General features: G+C 40.7%; 1 protein-coding gene across 1 annotated transcript in view; it reads right to left on the reverse strand.

The window, feature by feature from the left end:
* Positions 1-16435, reverse strand: part of LRP1B (LDL receptor related protein 1B) — a 3516099-nt gene that overhangs the window by 360951 nt on the left and 3138713 nt on the right. Inside the window, 2 exon segments of the mRNA XM_029607894.1 lie at positions 595-724; positions 2423-2529. Coding sequence (XP_029463754.1) covers positions 595-724; positions 2423-2529 — 237 coding nt within the window.

The following is a 16435-nucleotide window of genomic DNA, read 5'->3' on the forward strand; positions in this document are numbered from 1 at the left end:
AGAAAAAGAGGGGTAAATTGTAATACTTGTGTTTAACTTTATTGATATGAAGGATAAGTAATATCTAGAATTGTTGATGTGAAGAAAAAATAAGATTAAGGATTATTGATGCTATATCAATTGATGTTGTAAGTTTTTTAATATATGGGGACGTATGATTGGTATATAATGTAGTGCATTTTGTCTTCTAATTATGGGGTTGTCTAACAACATGTGCAAAATATTTATAAGGAATTAAAATGATTGAGTTTTGAAAAGTTATTTGAATATTTCAAAATTGATTTGTGTTTGTGCAATATAATTAGTTTGTGTATTGTGTAATATATTTTGCATACACATTGTTATTGGGTAGGTGCCAGTGTGGTTTGTTTTGATATATATAATATATATGTATGTATGTGTGTGTGTATAATAAATATTTTGATGCATATCTATTACATGCATTTCTGACTAAAGTACTTTTAACAAATCACATTGAATTTAGCAATTAGCAATATCTTTTCCATTATAGTGTATGTTGGGATATTGCTCTTTGTCTATGCATGATTTCATATATATTTTATGAAATAATTCACTGTTTTCAGTTATGTTTACCTAGTTCACAGCTTTTTTCATCTTCCCCAAATTTGCAATCTGCATGTCCATCACATTTCCATTTTGCTGATATACACTGACCATTGGAGCACTGGAACTGATCTTTTGAGCAGCCTGTTTCACAATTTCTCTGTTGAAAATAAAAATACTATAGCTGGTACATATGTATAGATAGTGGGTAAGATAGTACTTAAAGTGTTTTATGTGGGAGAACATGTAAATCACAAGGTAAATGCATTTGGCTCCATATTGGTCAAATATACTGTATACAAATATTTCTTGCTCATAATTTGGAAGGCATTGAAATACAGATAAAATATATTAAGAAGATTAATTCATTTTTAAAAATCTTTCTACCTATTATCCAACAAAATTTTCTTTAAATGTAAAGTTATCAACCATGAAATAGAAAAATTACTTAAAACAAGTTATATATTACTCTGTTCATAAAGGAAACTACTAGTGAAACATAAACACAGAAACAAACAAAATACAATTTAAAAAATGTGTTCAGAAAAAAAATGTGAATTCAAATCAGCAAAGCTTCTGTGCCTATAGAAAGATTAAAAGTTGTATGAGTTAAAATTTATCAAAATCATTTAAGTGGATGTGCAGAAGTTAATGAGTTAATTATGGATAATCCTAAGTGGGAGAATGTTTTTTTTCTTTTTGATGCAGATCTTATACTTGCAGGAGGATTCATGATAAATGCTCTAGGGTAGATTTTCAAAGGGGTACGCGTGTACGATACGCACGTACCCCCCGAAAACCTACCCCAAACCCCCCCTGTGCGTACCCCCCAAAAACCTACCCCAAACCCCCTCCATGCAAGCCCCGGGATGCGCGTAAGTCCCAGGGCTTGCATGGAGGGGCGTGTCAGGGGTGTGCCGCGAGTGACGTGGCGTTTTGGGGGTGGGCCCGGGGGCGTGGCGCCAGTCCAGGGGCATGGTCGAGGCCTCCGGACCAGCCCCTGGGTCGGGTGATGGCACGCCAGCAGCCCGCTGGCGCACGCAGATTTACGCCTGCTTTCCGCAGGAGTGAATCTGCCAACAAAGGTAGGGGGGGTTAGATAGAGCCGGGGGGGTGGGTTAGGGAGGTGAAGGGAGGGGAAGGTGAGGGGAGGTGGAAGGAAAGTTCCCTCCAAGGGAATAGGAGGGAATAGGAGGGAATAGGCAGCGCGCGCTGGGCTCAGCGCGTGCAGGTTGCACAAATGTGCACCCCCTTGTGCGCGCTGACCCCGGATTTTATAAGATACGCGTGGCTACGCGCGTATCTTATAAAATCCCGCATACTTTTGTTCGCGCCTGGTGTACGAACAAAAGTACGCCCGCGCGTACATTTATAAAATCTACCCCTCTATGCACAAAGAACTTCTGTTCCAGTTTGCTAGCATATAAATGCACTGTATTGTTTCCTTTAAAGGTCACCAATGTGCCCTTATGGATTAGTTAAACCAAAAGCTGACTTCCTTTATCTCTTAGTAATACAGCATGAGCTATAAACTGAAGGACATGACCATATACTTGTCATAGAAATCAGAAGTGCAGATGATGAGGTGAAGGATTTCACCCATTGCTAGCAAGTGAAAGCTGATCTGAGTATTATTTTCCATTCTGCTGAATACAATGACTTCTTTTTATATTGAACTCTGATTCGCCTTTAATGAGTTTTTGTTCCCTTCCACTAAAAATAAATTACTGCAATTGTCGACTGCAGATTGGCAGAGATGCCTATAATCATGCTTGAACAGTATGTTCACTCTAATAATATGATTTTATAGGCTTTTTCTTCTTTTTCGTTTTCTTTCATTCAATGTGAAGACACATACCTCATCAGATCCATCAGCACAGTCATATTCTCCATCACACCAGTATCTGGCAGAAATGCAGTTCCCATTTGCACAGAGGAAATCTTTTAAGGAACATGTTTGAGGTTCTAAGGAAAAAAAAGGTTATAGAATGGTTTATTATTTTTCATTTTTTGAGATGTACTTTCATTCTACTCTCTAATATGACAAATAGTGTAAGTAGGTGTCATAATTGTCCAATAGCGATGTGCATTTGTTTGAACAAATGGGTGAAACATAATGAATGTGCCCATATTTATTTTATTCCTGGCCTCCCAAAGCAAATGGAGGGTCCTATGAATAAAATGAATATTCTTCATCCCAGTCATTTATTTTTCCCTTTCATTGCAATGGCCCATTGAGGTCTATGGCTGACTACTGCTGAGAAAAAAACCCAAAACAGCAACAGGTAACTATAGCAACCAACTCTTGACTGTGTGACCTCACTACCTTGTCAGAGTCAAGGCAGGACAACCTGGCAAGAAGACAAGCAAAAAGTCAAATTGTAGAGCAACATATTTTAAATAGCCTACAGCTGCATTCTGGATCTATTAATGCTGATGTCCTCCCACTGAAAGTCTAAGCATGTGCAAGAAGCAGTCTGTATTTCCTCTCTAGCTCCTCTCATTTGAAGGACGTTCTAGAGGATGCTCTCTGAATGGCCAATGTAATAAGCTGTGCTAAGCTTACTGTAGGTTTTTACTCTGGTTTTAGTGCAGGTTTGTTGGTACTAACCTTATTCGGGTATTTTATATAGGTTTTAGCACAGAAATAAAAACATGCTACAAAACCTGTGGTATGCTTAGTGCAGGTGTATGCAAATTGCATATAAAAAAAGGATATTAGCTATTACAGGGCATTCCATTTGTGCACAGTTTCATATACAATGCAATTTGTACAAGGCATACCAAGTAAAATATGAAACGGTTAGCTCTGGAATGGGCAACTATAGCCATAAGGGATGCACAGCACAAAAGTGTATACTGTTTGCCTGTAGGTGTGTAACCTAGAGAGCTTATCCTTTGATTTAATTTGTCATGCATTCAAGGGTGTGCCCAAGTTCGGATGCCCAGTGCCAATTTTACAGGCAAGGTCATTTTGGTTACACTCCTTCCAACTTCAATCACTTACCTTATTCCTTTTTTACAGCACATTTTAAAGTTCTTTTCTGCATTAGTATAGATTTTTCAGTTCATCTTGGGGGTCATTTATCAAAGTGCTATATGGCATTTTCGCATGCAAAAAATGTTTTAAACGTATGTGAAAATGCCATTAACACATGGTGTGATGCAAATGACAAAAAGGGGAGGATATTGGCCAAACTCATAGCTTTGTGAAGCTGTATCACATGGCTATAACTATGCCTTTTTCATTTGTGAGAGAGAGAGAGACTAGCTGTAATATTCTCCCACTAGACGGGTATTTAAATCTCTATGGGAGGCCCACCTCGAGGTGAGGTTTAGGTAGTAGTGTAGGGGTTAGGAACCACTTTGACATTCAAAGTGAGATGTACGAACAGAACAGTGCTCTCTTGTGAAGATTTGATAACCTACCCAAAGATGAGATTTGTACAGTGTTCTCTCAACCTAGCTTGATGGACTCTCTAACTGGGTAACACTCACTCCGAAGGTTATCAAATCTTCACAAGAGAGCACAGTTCTGTCCTTGGGCAGGAGTTCATTTCTGAGAGTAAAATGTGCGGCTTGGCTGCACATTTTACTTTCTGGATTGCGCGGGACTAATATACTCATCAACATGCATCTGCATGTTGTGGGCGCTATTAGTTTCAGGGGGGTTGGGCGCATGTTTTCCTTACTGTATAAGGGGTAAAAATAGCGTGTTGAAAACATGCGGCCAAACAGGGCTAATGGTGCGCTCGGTTGAGTGCACCATACTGCATCGACCCGATAGCTAGGCTAGCTCTCCAGGACTAAACATGGTCCCCCCAGTGGTTGTATATAGGAAATACAACAATTCTGGCACTTATTGCAAAAAAGTTATCACTATTTGCGTTAAGATAGCGCTTCGCATAGGTATTAGTGCAAATTGTGATAAACAGCCTATTACCATAAAACATACCCCTTTTCCTATTGCATGCAATATTTAGTGCATTTTGATAAATCCAGGCCCTAGTGTGCTATTTTTACTCCTGCTCAATTTGCATCCATTAGCTTACTGCATCCCAAGGCGATCCCTGTTTTAATGTTTATGCTAAGTAAAACCCACACAAATATTTATCTCTAACTTTAGCTTGAGTTGTATTACATTGGCCCCTGAGAGTTTTAATAAAGCATAACTTTTAGATTTGGTTCTGGTAAAGGTCTGCTTCTAATCTTCTCTGCGCTACTGCGGTCTCACTCACTGTGCCAGGAAAAGAGGCAGTGCACTGCTGCTGATTTTGATTTTTCTTTTCTCTGGATGGGAGACAGTGTGGAGATTACAGTTGCGGCAGTGCTGGGATATTTTTTTAGCTATGGACAGTGAGGGTAGAATACATACTCAGTAAAGAAAAAGAGTCTTACCAGGCTACTAGTCTTTTTTGTCTATAATTGTTTAATAATTATTTTGTGTGTGTTGTCAGTCAGTACTACTGTACACAGCACAGCAGACATACATGGTATATGTGTGTGTGATTGTGCAAAACTGTTCTCTATACAGTGAGTGGTACTATGAGTGGGGGTACAGTTACAGAATTAATAAATTCATTTATAATATCCAAACCTCCAGTTAGGCAGTGCAATTCAGCAAATTCTATCATGTTAGGAAAAGAGAGAAGAGAGGATTTTGAAAGAGTTGGCAGTTTTGGCAAGTAGAGCACTAAAAATGACAGTCTAGCACTTAGGGGCCGATGCAATAATCTTCGCCGAAAGCTGGCGCTGACTTTTCAGCGCCCTCTTTCTTAATACACGCATGGCGCCCACAAGGGGGGCGCCATGCAATATGTAAATTAGGGGGTCGCACTAGGAAGGAGGTGCTAGGGTCAGTTGCGCGACCTTAGCGCCTCCATGCTAACGCGTCCCACCGCGACTGCCGGTTATGAAGACCGAGGCTGGTGAACTCGGCCTCGGTTTTCATAACCAGCCGTTTTCATTACTGGCAGACAGGCAGGTTATGAAAACCGAGGCCGAGTTTACTGGCATCGGTCTTCATAACTCGGTGGTCTGCTGAGTTATTTATTTATTTTTTTAACTTTAAAAAAGAAGTACAGAAAAGCAGTTTTTTCTGCTTTTCTGTACTTCTTTTCAATGTGCTTAGCTATTAACTCCTGCTCCAGGCTGAGCGATAAATGTGTGTCTGAGATGCACATTTATATTTTTGCATTTGGAGTGAATGAGTAATAGTCTCATTCACATGCACTTGCATGTGATGAGTGCTACTGCATTCACTCCGTATCGGACGCGCGTTAAATAGGCGCTAATCCCCCTATTGCATTAGGGCCTGGATTAGTGCCTATTTAACCCGCATCTGACAGCGGGTTAAACAGTGCGCTCGGCTGAGCGCACTGTATTGCATCGGCACCTTAGTAACTGGGGCTTAACACATACAGACACTTATATCCTATGTTCTCCTCTACCTGCAGGGGCTGGTTTTTTGTATTTTGGGGGGTTTTTTTGAGGACTGGAAAGTGCTGTTGAGGAGCTGCTATAGCAGCGAAGTAACACAAAGGTTGACACTTTAAAGAATTCTGAGAAAAATTATATCAAGATACCAAAAAAAGCCCCACAGAAGGACAAAAAAACCCCAAAAACTATGCAGTAGCTCAGAAGAAAAAAGACTGAGGGGCTCACAAGGCAGTGCCCATGCAAGAACTCCTCCCATGATCAGTAGAGCAAACCTCTATGAGCTAAGACAGAAGGGGCAATTCAGTGCAATCAGATGATGTTACCATGTGCCATGGCTTATTCAGCTCTGCTTGTCAATAGAAATCTATCATTCACTCCAGATGGCAAAAATATAGCCCATTTTGCTGTTGAGGTTGATTGGCTGCAGTGCAAGCCAAAATTGTTGTTAAGGGTATTGAGGATCCAAAAGTTAATGTAGACCCATTTTTGAAAGATCAGACATTGGATAGAGATGAAGCAGTTTTGGTACAGATACTGGATAAGTTCATTGAACTGAAGGATGGTTTAAGTAAAAATAAAGCAATGCATTGCACCTTAGATCCCTATCCTTCAAAAATTCTAAAATAATTTACAGATGATATTCTGATGTGTATAGGAAGAGCTATAAATGTCTCCCTGACTGAAAAATACCTGCCAGTTGACTGGAAAAAATTGCTGTGATGGAATCTGAGATTAAAGACTGTGACAGTTAAGGATCATAATGTGTTATCCAGAAGAATTAAACATTTTGAAAATTATACTAGACATTTAAATGTATGTTTCCTAAACCTTTCCAAGGTTATGGGGGAAATCCCTGATATGACTTTAAAAAAAGTTCAAACATTTCAGTCTGACCAATTGCCATCCATAAATAAATTGTTTTTTTTCCTTCAGTTTTCTTCTGGTGTACAAACAAAAGTTCAATGCTCAGTCTTCTTTTGTTTTTCCTAATTTGACTAATTTTCTTGAGAATTAATCTCCTGAAATTGGAGAACATTCTACTTTGTTGGTTTCTTTTATACTTGTCTCTTACTATGGGAAATTGTTATGGTGAAACACCTCATCTATTCAATGGTAGCTTGCTGTTCAGGTGTGGGTGTGGGTTTGCCATCTCACTAGGAAGGAGCTGGGGGAGGGGGATCAGTTTTCGAGACAAAATTCCCCTTTTTTTCTGGCTTTGCTGCTGCTACTTAGACTTGAAGATAAAGTCCCCAAACTTGGCAGACTAGTACTGGTGGTTTTTCTGACAAAAGCAATGCTAATGGAAGTTATTTTTTTTCAAATGGTGCTGCATACTACAATTTTTAAGATGTCCTAATATCTCTTTTCTCTATTGATTGCCTTTCAATAGTAAATGAAATCTGCCAAAATACTGGTCCTGTCTTCATCCCTCTGAGGTCTTAAGGAAGCTCCTTTCCTTCTCTAGATTTTTGACTGCTACTGCTGAGACTGGTGTTGTGGGCAGATTTATAGGCAAAGGATACAAGATGGCGCACTAGCATGGAACTTGTGAGTGTCTCTTTTTTCCTTCTGTTGAATTTTCCCCTTCAATGCAACACTTGGCTCAAAAACGGAGGGCAAGAGAGTGGGAAGGTTCAGACACTCTCCCTCCAAACCGTCCTGTTGGCCCGATGGATGCTCACGTACGAAAAGGAGCTTTTACTTTACCTCCAGGAGTTGGCTCACTAGAGGTGGATCGGGAGGAAGTGGAGCCTGACCACCTCCCTGAGCCCCTATCATCTCTGTCCCCGGAGGAGTGGTTTGCCCCTGGGAACCCAGCAGAAGTACGAGAGCTGTCCCTGCAGTGAGATCGGGAGCAGTTGGAAGAAGTGGGTGGCGAACTTTTAAGCCTGGGGGACTGCAGGAGGACGCTTCTGCACTTCAAAAGATTGCTGTGGGAACAGGGGAGGCTGCTGGCAGGGTTGCAGCACAGCAGAATCGAGGAGAACTGATGGATTCCCTACAATTTCTCCCAGTGGAACTGGTAAGACCAGTTATGTTCAGTTTAGAGACTATTTGGGAAGCTATACAGAGTGTGAATACAAATATTGGGGCTGATGCAATACAGTGCACTCAGCTGAGCGCACTGTATAACCCACACTCCGACGCGGGTTAAATAAGCACTAATCCAACCCCTAATGCAATAGGGGGATTAGCGCCTATTTAACCTATGTTGGATGTGGAGTGAATGTAATAGTGCTCATCACATGCAAATGCATGTGAATGAGCCTATTACTTATTAACTCTGCATGCAAAATAATAAATGTGTGTATATCAGGTGTTAATAGCTGAACGCAGGTAAAAGAAATACTGAAAAGCAGAAAAAACTAGGGATGTATAATCATTTTTCCCAAATTAGGCAATGCCAACGAAATTGCCTAATTCAGAATGGTTCGTGAGAACCGAAAAACGATTAAATTTTTTCTGAAATTTCAAAAAAAATTCATTTTTTAGTTAGTGTGTGCTAACAGGAATTAGTGTGCGCTAACTCCTGATAGTGCACACTAAGGGGAAGATTTTCAAAGGGTTACGTGTGTAAGATATGCATGTAACCCCCCAAAAGCTTCCCCTGCCTGCCCCTGCGTGCGCCGAGCCTATCTTGCATAGGCTTGGCGGTGCGTGCAAGCGCTGGGATACACATATGTCCTGGGGCTTGCAAAAAGGGGTGGGGTATGGGCGGTCTGGGGTGGTCTGGGGGCAGGGCAGGGTGTGGGTGTGGCCTGAGCCTCCAGGCACAGCGGGAGTTAGCATGCACTAATGGGAATTAGCACGTACTAACTCCTGATAATGGGGTAGATCTTAAAAAAAAACGCAATCGCGTAATTCGGCAGACCGCCAAATTCCATGGTCAGATCATTTTCTAATTCAATCTACCATTAAATGCCTGAAGACACAAGTAATACAAAGAAAAGAACCATTGGAGTTTAAATATCACCCACCATATGACACTGAAATACTAAAAAACAAATTAGAGGAAACACTAATTCACTTCGACCACAAAGACTGTGAAACCGCAACAACAGCATGGCTGACAACCACAAATAAGTTAGCAGAGGAAATAAACCCCACAAAACTAATAATAATCAACAAACCTAAACAAATAAACCCATGGTACAATGAGAAAAAAAGAAAAAGGTTGGAAAAAACACAAAACAACAGAAAATCTGACCAAGTTCAGGATTCAACTAGCCTATTACAAAAGCATAATTCTTGATGCAAAAAAACAATTCTTTAGCTCAAAGATCGAAAAATGTGCTAACAACCCAAAAGCACTATTCAACATAGTAAAAAATCTGACAAATGATAAAACAGAGATGCCACATAATCTATCAGAGAATAAATGTAACAAAATAGCACACTATTTCATAGACAAAATCACTAACCTAAAAGCTAAGATCCCAAACTCAACAAAACAGGATATTAAGATGCACAAAAGAGATGTAACACAATGGCTCATGTTTGATGAAATCTCAAATATTGAAGTAGAATCCATGCTAAAAAAAATCTAAATCCTGCCCCACATAAAATCGACACCATACCTACCATGGATATAAAAAAACTAGCAAGCACAGCTTCACATACATAAACAAAAATCATTAACCTATCCCTTAATGAAGGATCAATGCCAGATATACTTAAAGGGGCAATAATCAAACCGATACTAAAGAAAAAAAACAGCGACCAAAATATCTTGAGTAATTACAGACCAGTCTCAAACCTATCACTACTTGCGAAATTAATAGAAAAAATGGTGCAAAAACATCTAGCTGAACACCTAGATAACAATAACATAATTTATCCCTCACAACACAGTTTTAGAAAACACTATAGCACTGAAACTTTATTAATCTCTCTAACAATGTACTGCGAGGATTTGATAGTAGAAAATACTATATTATGGTACTATTAGATTTGTCAGCAGCATTTGACACAGTAAACCATATCATACTACTAAAAAGGCTTGAATAAATTAGACTATAAAACAAAACAATCGACAGGTTCAGATCCTACTTAGACAAAAGGTATTTTCAAGTTCAGATAAAAAAAGCAATATCAGACAAAATAGAGCTTAAAAAAGGAGTACCCCAGGGGTCAGCACTATCAGCGACAATATTTAACATTTATATGCTACCCCTATGTCACCTCCTGGCAGGACTAGGTATCATTCATTACATATACGCCTATGACATTCAACTAATTCTACCCATAGATGAAACAATTGAAAAAACATTAAACCTAGCAATGATGTACCTAGATATAATTAAACAACTGCTAAACCAAATGGAACTAGTAATCAACATTGACAAAACAGAATTTATACAGCTAGAGCGAAAAAACATTGAGGTAATTCAAACACCCATTAGACTTACAAATGATCAAAAAATAGAACTAGCCGAGAAAGCCAGAAACCTAGGAGTAATAATCGACACGGAACTCAGCCTTAAGCAACACATATCACTGAAGGTTAAAGAAGGTTACGCCAAACTGATGGTCCTCAGGAGACTGAAACCCTTATTAACCCTAACACACTTTCAAACAGTCCTATAGGCACTTATATTCGCTAGCACAGATTACTGCAACACACTGTTTCTGGGATTACTGTATTCAACTATAAGACCACTCCAAATCTTGCAGAACTCTGCTGCCAGAATACTTACTGGAAAAAATAAAAGAGATCACATCACTCAAACGCTTGCCGAACTACAATGGCTGCCAATTGAACAAAGGGTACAGTATAAAGTAGGGATGTGAATCGTTTTTTGACGATTTAAAATATCGTCCGATATATTTTAAATCATCAAAAATCGTTAGGGCCACGATACAATACCAATTCCCCCGATTTATCGTCAAAAAATCGTAAATTGGGGGAAGGGGGAGGGCAGGAAAACCGGCACACTAAAACACCCTAAAACCCACCCCCGACCCTTTAAATTAAATCCCCCACCCTCCAGAACCCCCCCCCCCCAAATGCCTTAAATTACCTGGGGGTCCAGCGGCACACTAAAACACGGCACACTAAAACACGGCACGCTAAAACCCACCCCAACCCTTTAAATTAAATCCCCCACCCCAAATGCCTTAAATTACCTGGGGGTCCGTAGCCTTAAATTACCTCCGTAGCGGTGGTCCGTAGCTAAATCGGGGGAAGGGGGAGAGCAGGAAAAGCGGCACACTAAATCCTGTGGTCTTCAGCCAGTGCCATTTTGCAAAATGGCCACCGCAAAATGGCGGCGGCCATAGACCAAAATGATTCGACGCAGGAGGTCGTTCCGGACCCCCGCTGGACTTTTGGCAAGTCTTGTGGGGGTCAGGAGGCCCCCCCAAGCTGGCCACAAGTTCCTGGGGGTCCAGCGGGCGTCCGGGAGCGATTTCCTGCCGCGAATCGTTTTCCGTACGGAAAATGGAGCCGGCAGGAGATCGACTGCAGGAGGTCGTTCAGCGGGGGTCGGAACCCTCGCTGAACGACCTCCTGCAGTCGATCTCCTGCTGGCGCCATTTTCCGTACGGAAAACGATTTGCGGCAGGAAATCGCTCCCGGACGCCCGCTGGACCCCCAGGAACTTTTGGCCAGCTTGGGGGGGCCTCCTGACCCCCACAGGACTTGCCAAAAGTCCAGCGGGGGTCCGGAACGACCTACTGCGTCGAATCGTTTTGGTCTATGGCCGCCGCCATTTTGCGGCAGCCATTTTGCAAAATGGCGCCGGCTGAAGACCACAGGATTTAGTGTGCCGCTTTTCCTGCTCTCCCCCTTCCCCCGATTTAGCTACGGACCGCCGCTACGGAGGTAATTTAAGGCTATGGACCCCCAGGTTATTTAAGGCATTTGGGGGTGGGGGATTTAATTTAAAGGGTCGGGGTGGGTTTTAGGGGGTTTAGTGTGCCGGCTCACGATTTTAACGATTTTCACGATACTTTACACACCCAAACGGCAACAATACGATTCCCTCCCCCTCCCAGCCGAAATCGATCGTTAAGACGATCGAGGACACGATTCACATCTCTAGTATAAAGCACTCTGCACAATTCACAAACTTATTAATGAAGAAAAAGCAGATTGGTTAAACACAGCGATATGATTACATGTCCTTTAGAAAAATCTTAGATCAGCCAATAAAGCCCTTCTAACCATCCCTTTAGTCAGGACAGCCAGATTGACCCAAGTTAGAGAGCGAGCCCTATCATTAGCTGGACCATTGTTATGGAACACAATACCACTGGAAACTAGATTACTGAGAGATCTAAAACTATTAAAAAAAGGTTTGAAAACCTGGCTGTTCAAAAAATCTTTTTACAGTGAAAATGGAGAATAAGAAGTATGAACTAACAGGCAAAAGAACATCAACACACAGCACAAAGTCACCAAGATGCGTTTTCGTATATTTTATTATTTTCTCTCATACTTTAATTTGAATACTTGATAGAGCCAGTATAAAGTATAACTCTTATATAGTTACCCTGGTAATCATATGTATGGACAAGTACCATGTCACCTGTCACTTAGTTTGCATTATTGAAACATGTAACCAAAATTATTGGCACTTTGTAAGATAGTATTACCCTAGCTGAACACTAATTATATTTGCCTTTTTATAAAGGTGCACATCCAAATGACGGTATAGAAAAAGTTTTAAACAAATAAAAAATGAAGACCAACACCGGTAAACTCAGCATTGGTTTTCATAACTGGCCGTCTGCCAGTAATGAAAATGGCCACCGATAAACTTGGCGTCTGTTTTCATTACTGGCAGATGGCAGGTTATGAAAACCGATGCCGAGTTTACGGGCGTCGGTTTTCATAACTGGCAGCCATGGCAGGGTCGCGTTAGCAAGGAGGCGCTAAGGTCGCGCAAGTGACCTTAGCACCTCCTTATAGCATGACCCCTAATTTAAATATTGCATTGTATCCCCCTTGCGGGTGCCATGTGCATGTTAGGAAAGCTGACGCTGAATTTTCTGCATCCACTTTCCATGAAAATATATTGCATCGGCCCCATTATGTTAAACCAATTTGATATGGTTATTACCATGAAGGTCGGTATAGAAAAATGTTAAATAAATAAATAAATAAATAATGGCTCAAAATAGCCCTCTTATTGAGAATGTTAAGAGTGTGGAGTCCCTTTTAACAAAATTGGAGAAAGAAAGTTGTGAAAATAAAAAAATGCTGGAAAGCTGTATTACAAGATCTGAAAGCACCGCTGTTTTACAACATGCTTTAACGAAAGAAAATCAATCTTTCCAATTCAAACTTGAAAACATGGAGAATCAAATTAGAGGAAGGAATCTTTGATATATTAATTTTCCTAAACTACCACATGTTCTTCCTAAAGATATGTGGAATAGATACCGGATGGAAATACTTAAAATCAATGAACAGACTCTCCCTCTAGTCTTACATTCCGCCCTTTAAGAAGAGGCTTTTGGATAAATATGGCATGCAAGTTTTAGCCCCAACAGAAACTTCAAAACTGGATATATTGGCTATATTAGAAACATCTGAAGAGAACTTGGCTACACCAACAACACTAGTTGTTTTATTTTTCCTTGAGTTGGACAGAGAATAGGTTTTGAAGTAGTATTTCAAATATTGGATGCAGCCCTTTCTAAATAATAGAGTACAAATATTTTCTGACTTGTCTAGGCCTACACAGACGAGAAGGCATCTATTTCTTATAATGAAACCCTGAGTTTTAGAACTAGGGTTTTTTTTCCTGCTTAAGTTCCCTTGAAAGTGTGTGGTCAAGATGTTGGGGGCTTCTTGTATTTTTTACCAACCCTCTCAGTTATCATCTTTTCTGTCCAATAAAGTAGGAACTCCCTCTTCATCCTCACCTGTTTAAAAGCTGAACAAATATGTTAGCAACTATACCGCATATGAAATGTACTAAAGCTGTCCTCTGAGCTAGTTTTTTTTCCTTTATTTGAATTGTAATATATTCTTCCACTGAGGTTATTATTGGATCCTCCTATATGTGGACTTTAGAAATATATAACCTGACAATGTTTTTCTTGTGAAATACTACTTAGTATTGTATTATCAGTTATTTCAGCTGGATATATGTATTGCAGCTCAAGATGTTTTCTTGGAATATGATTTTTAAAAATTCATAAAGAATAAAAAAAAAATATTTGTAGGCAAAGAACCAGAAATATGCTATCTCTTACTCTTCCTGGTGGCTGCTCTTTGTTCTAGCAGAATCACTTTATGCCTTTTGTGACTGCTCACTAGTAATTATACTCCCAAAATCTTTGGTACTAGAAGTTTTACTATCCTTTGAGTTAGAAAATTCCTCTAATAATTTGTCTGAATCAGTATTTACTCTACATACCTTCTGCAGACACTGCTCAGGAGGAATCAGGGGGAGCACTGTGCTGCTTGTGATTGCTCCATTCCTAGTGCCCCTGCCCATCTACTGCTGCTGCTACCCTCCACTGATTCTGCCTTCTTCTGCCCCTGCTCCACAGGAATATAGATGGGAATGGAAGTAGGCAAGATATTTTCTTCCAGCTTGAGCTTCTTTTTGCTCACTCCTGCTTCTGGCTTCCACCTGTCAAAAACATTCTCTTTATCTTGAGCATGGGACTCTTGATGGTCTCACTACAATCATTAGTAGTGTTACTTTTGCTCGATCACCAGAGGTCCCTTTACAGGAAAAGCCTAACCTCTTTTTCTATTATTGTTACTTCTAGTGCCAAGTCTACCTTTTTCTCCCAAAGGCATGGTGGAATTTTAAGCATGAAGGAATGAGTTTTTAATAGAGTTATGCATAAAAGTAGCATATATACACATGTATGTGAAACCTTCATGTGTAATTCTTATTTTCCAAATGGGTCACAAACGTGCATATATCTGCTTCTGTGAACAAATGAACATGTGAAAAAAGTGCACATATCTGGGGTGTGTCAGGGCATGGTTTGCACGTATTTATGTTAAATGCTATTTTATAAGAGATTTATGCAAAAATATCAGACTGCTTATTTGTACAATTTTACATCTGCTAATTATATAGGGCCAGATTTTAAAAGGGTTACGCACATAGGGTATGCTTGTAACCCTTTTAAAAAACCCCTGCATGCGCCGAGCCTATTTTGCATAGGCTTGGTGGTGCGCGCAAGCCCCGGGATGTGCGAAGGTCCCGGGGCTTGCAAAAAGGGGTGGTAGGAGGCGTGGCCAGGGGGCATGGTTTATGATCAGGGGCGTGTGAGCAGCCCAGGGGCATGGCCAAGTGCCCCGACACAGCAGCCTGTGTCGGGCCTGCCGCGCCGGCATGCATAAGGTACTACTGCCTGGAGGCAGAAGTAACTTTTCAGATAAAGGTGGGGGGGGGGGGCTAGATAGGGCCAGGAAGGTGGGTTAGATAGGGGAAGGGAGGGGAAGATGCGGGGGGGGGGGGGTGGAAGGAAAGTTCCCTCCGAGGCCGCTCCAATTTCGGAGCAGCCTCAGAGGGAACGAGCAGCGCGCACAGGGCTCGGCGCGCGCAAGTTGCACAAATGTGCACCCCTTGTGCGCGCCGACCCCGGATTTTATAAGATACATGGCTACGCACATATCTTATAAAATCCAGCGTACTTTTGTTCGCGCGTGATGCGCAAACAAAAGTACGTGCGCACGCTGTCTTTTAAAAGGTACCCCAGTGCGTAATTTATGTCAGACTCATCTGTTGCTGGGAGGTCTGGATGAACTGCAGGAAGTTCAGTATGAAGTCTCAATGACCTGGAAAAGGACTGAGTGAACTTGTAGAGATATTGGCAAACTGATTATTTCAATTGCATGCAAATGTGTTAAAATAAACATAGTTTTTTTGTATAGATCAGGCTTTTACATTAGCAAGTTATATTAAAGCTGCAAGCTAAGAATTAAGGAAGGTAGGATGCAAAACCTGCTGATGCTTCTTTGTTTTATATTTAGGGCTTTTGCTTGTACTTGACGGTACTGAGTACAGGCGTTCTTTAACCTGTAAGTTTAATTATTGTTATTAGCACTATTATGTACTTTTCTACATTATTTCTCCTGTTAACCACTTTATATATTACTGTGGCATCCCACATACACCTTTATTTACAATAATGTTTCCTGAATCTAAATCTGAGAAAACCACCAATGGGAGAAAAGGGGGAAAGAGAATGAAAAGGACCAGTCGTGCCTCTCTCTCTTTCAATCTCCTTCCCCTACTGTTGCTTTGCAGATGGCATGAGGATGGCAGAGGAGGCACCAGCAGGTAAAAGTGCTGATTTCTTATTCCTTCTTCTAATGCAGAAGACTAATAGCATTTAGCAGCTCACTTTCTTACCCAAAGTCCTGAAACAATAGGCAAAGGAAAGGCAATAACAAAGGAAATGCAAGACATAATACAAGATAGACAGATGTCTATTTCCTTACTTTGACCTCTCT

This window comes from Rhinatrema bivittatum, chromosome 6 (genome assembly GCF_901001135.1).
Source record: "Rhinatrema bivittatum chromosome 6, aRhiBiv1.1, whole genome shotgun sequence".
NCBI lineage: Eukaryota > Metazoa > Chordata > Amphibia > Gymnophiona > Rhinatrematidae > Rhinatrema > Rhinatrema bivittatum.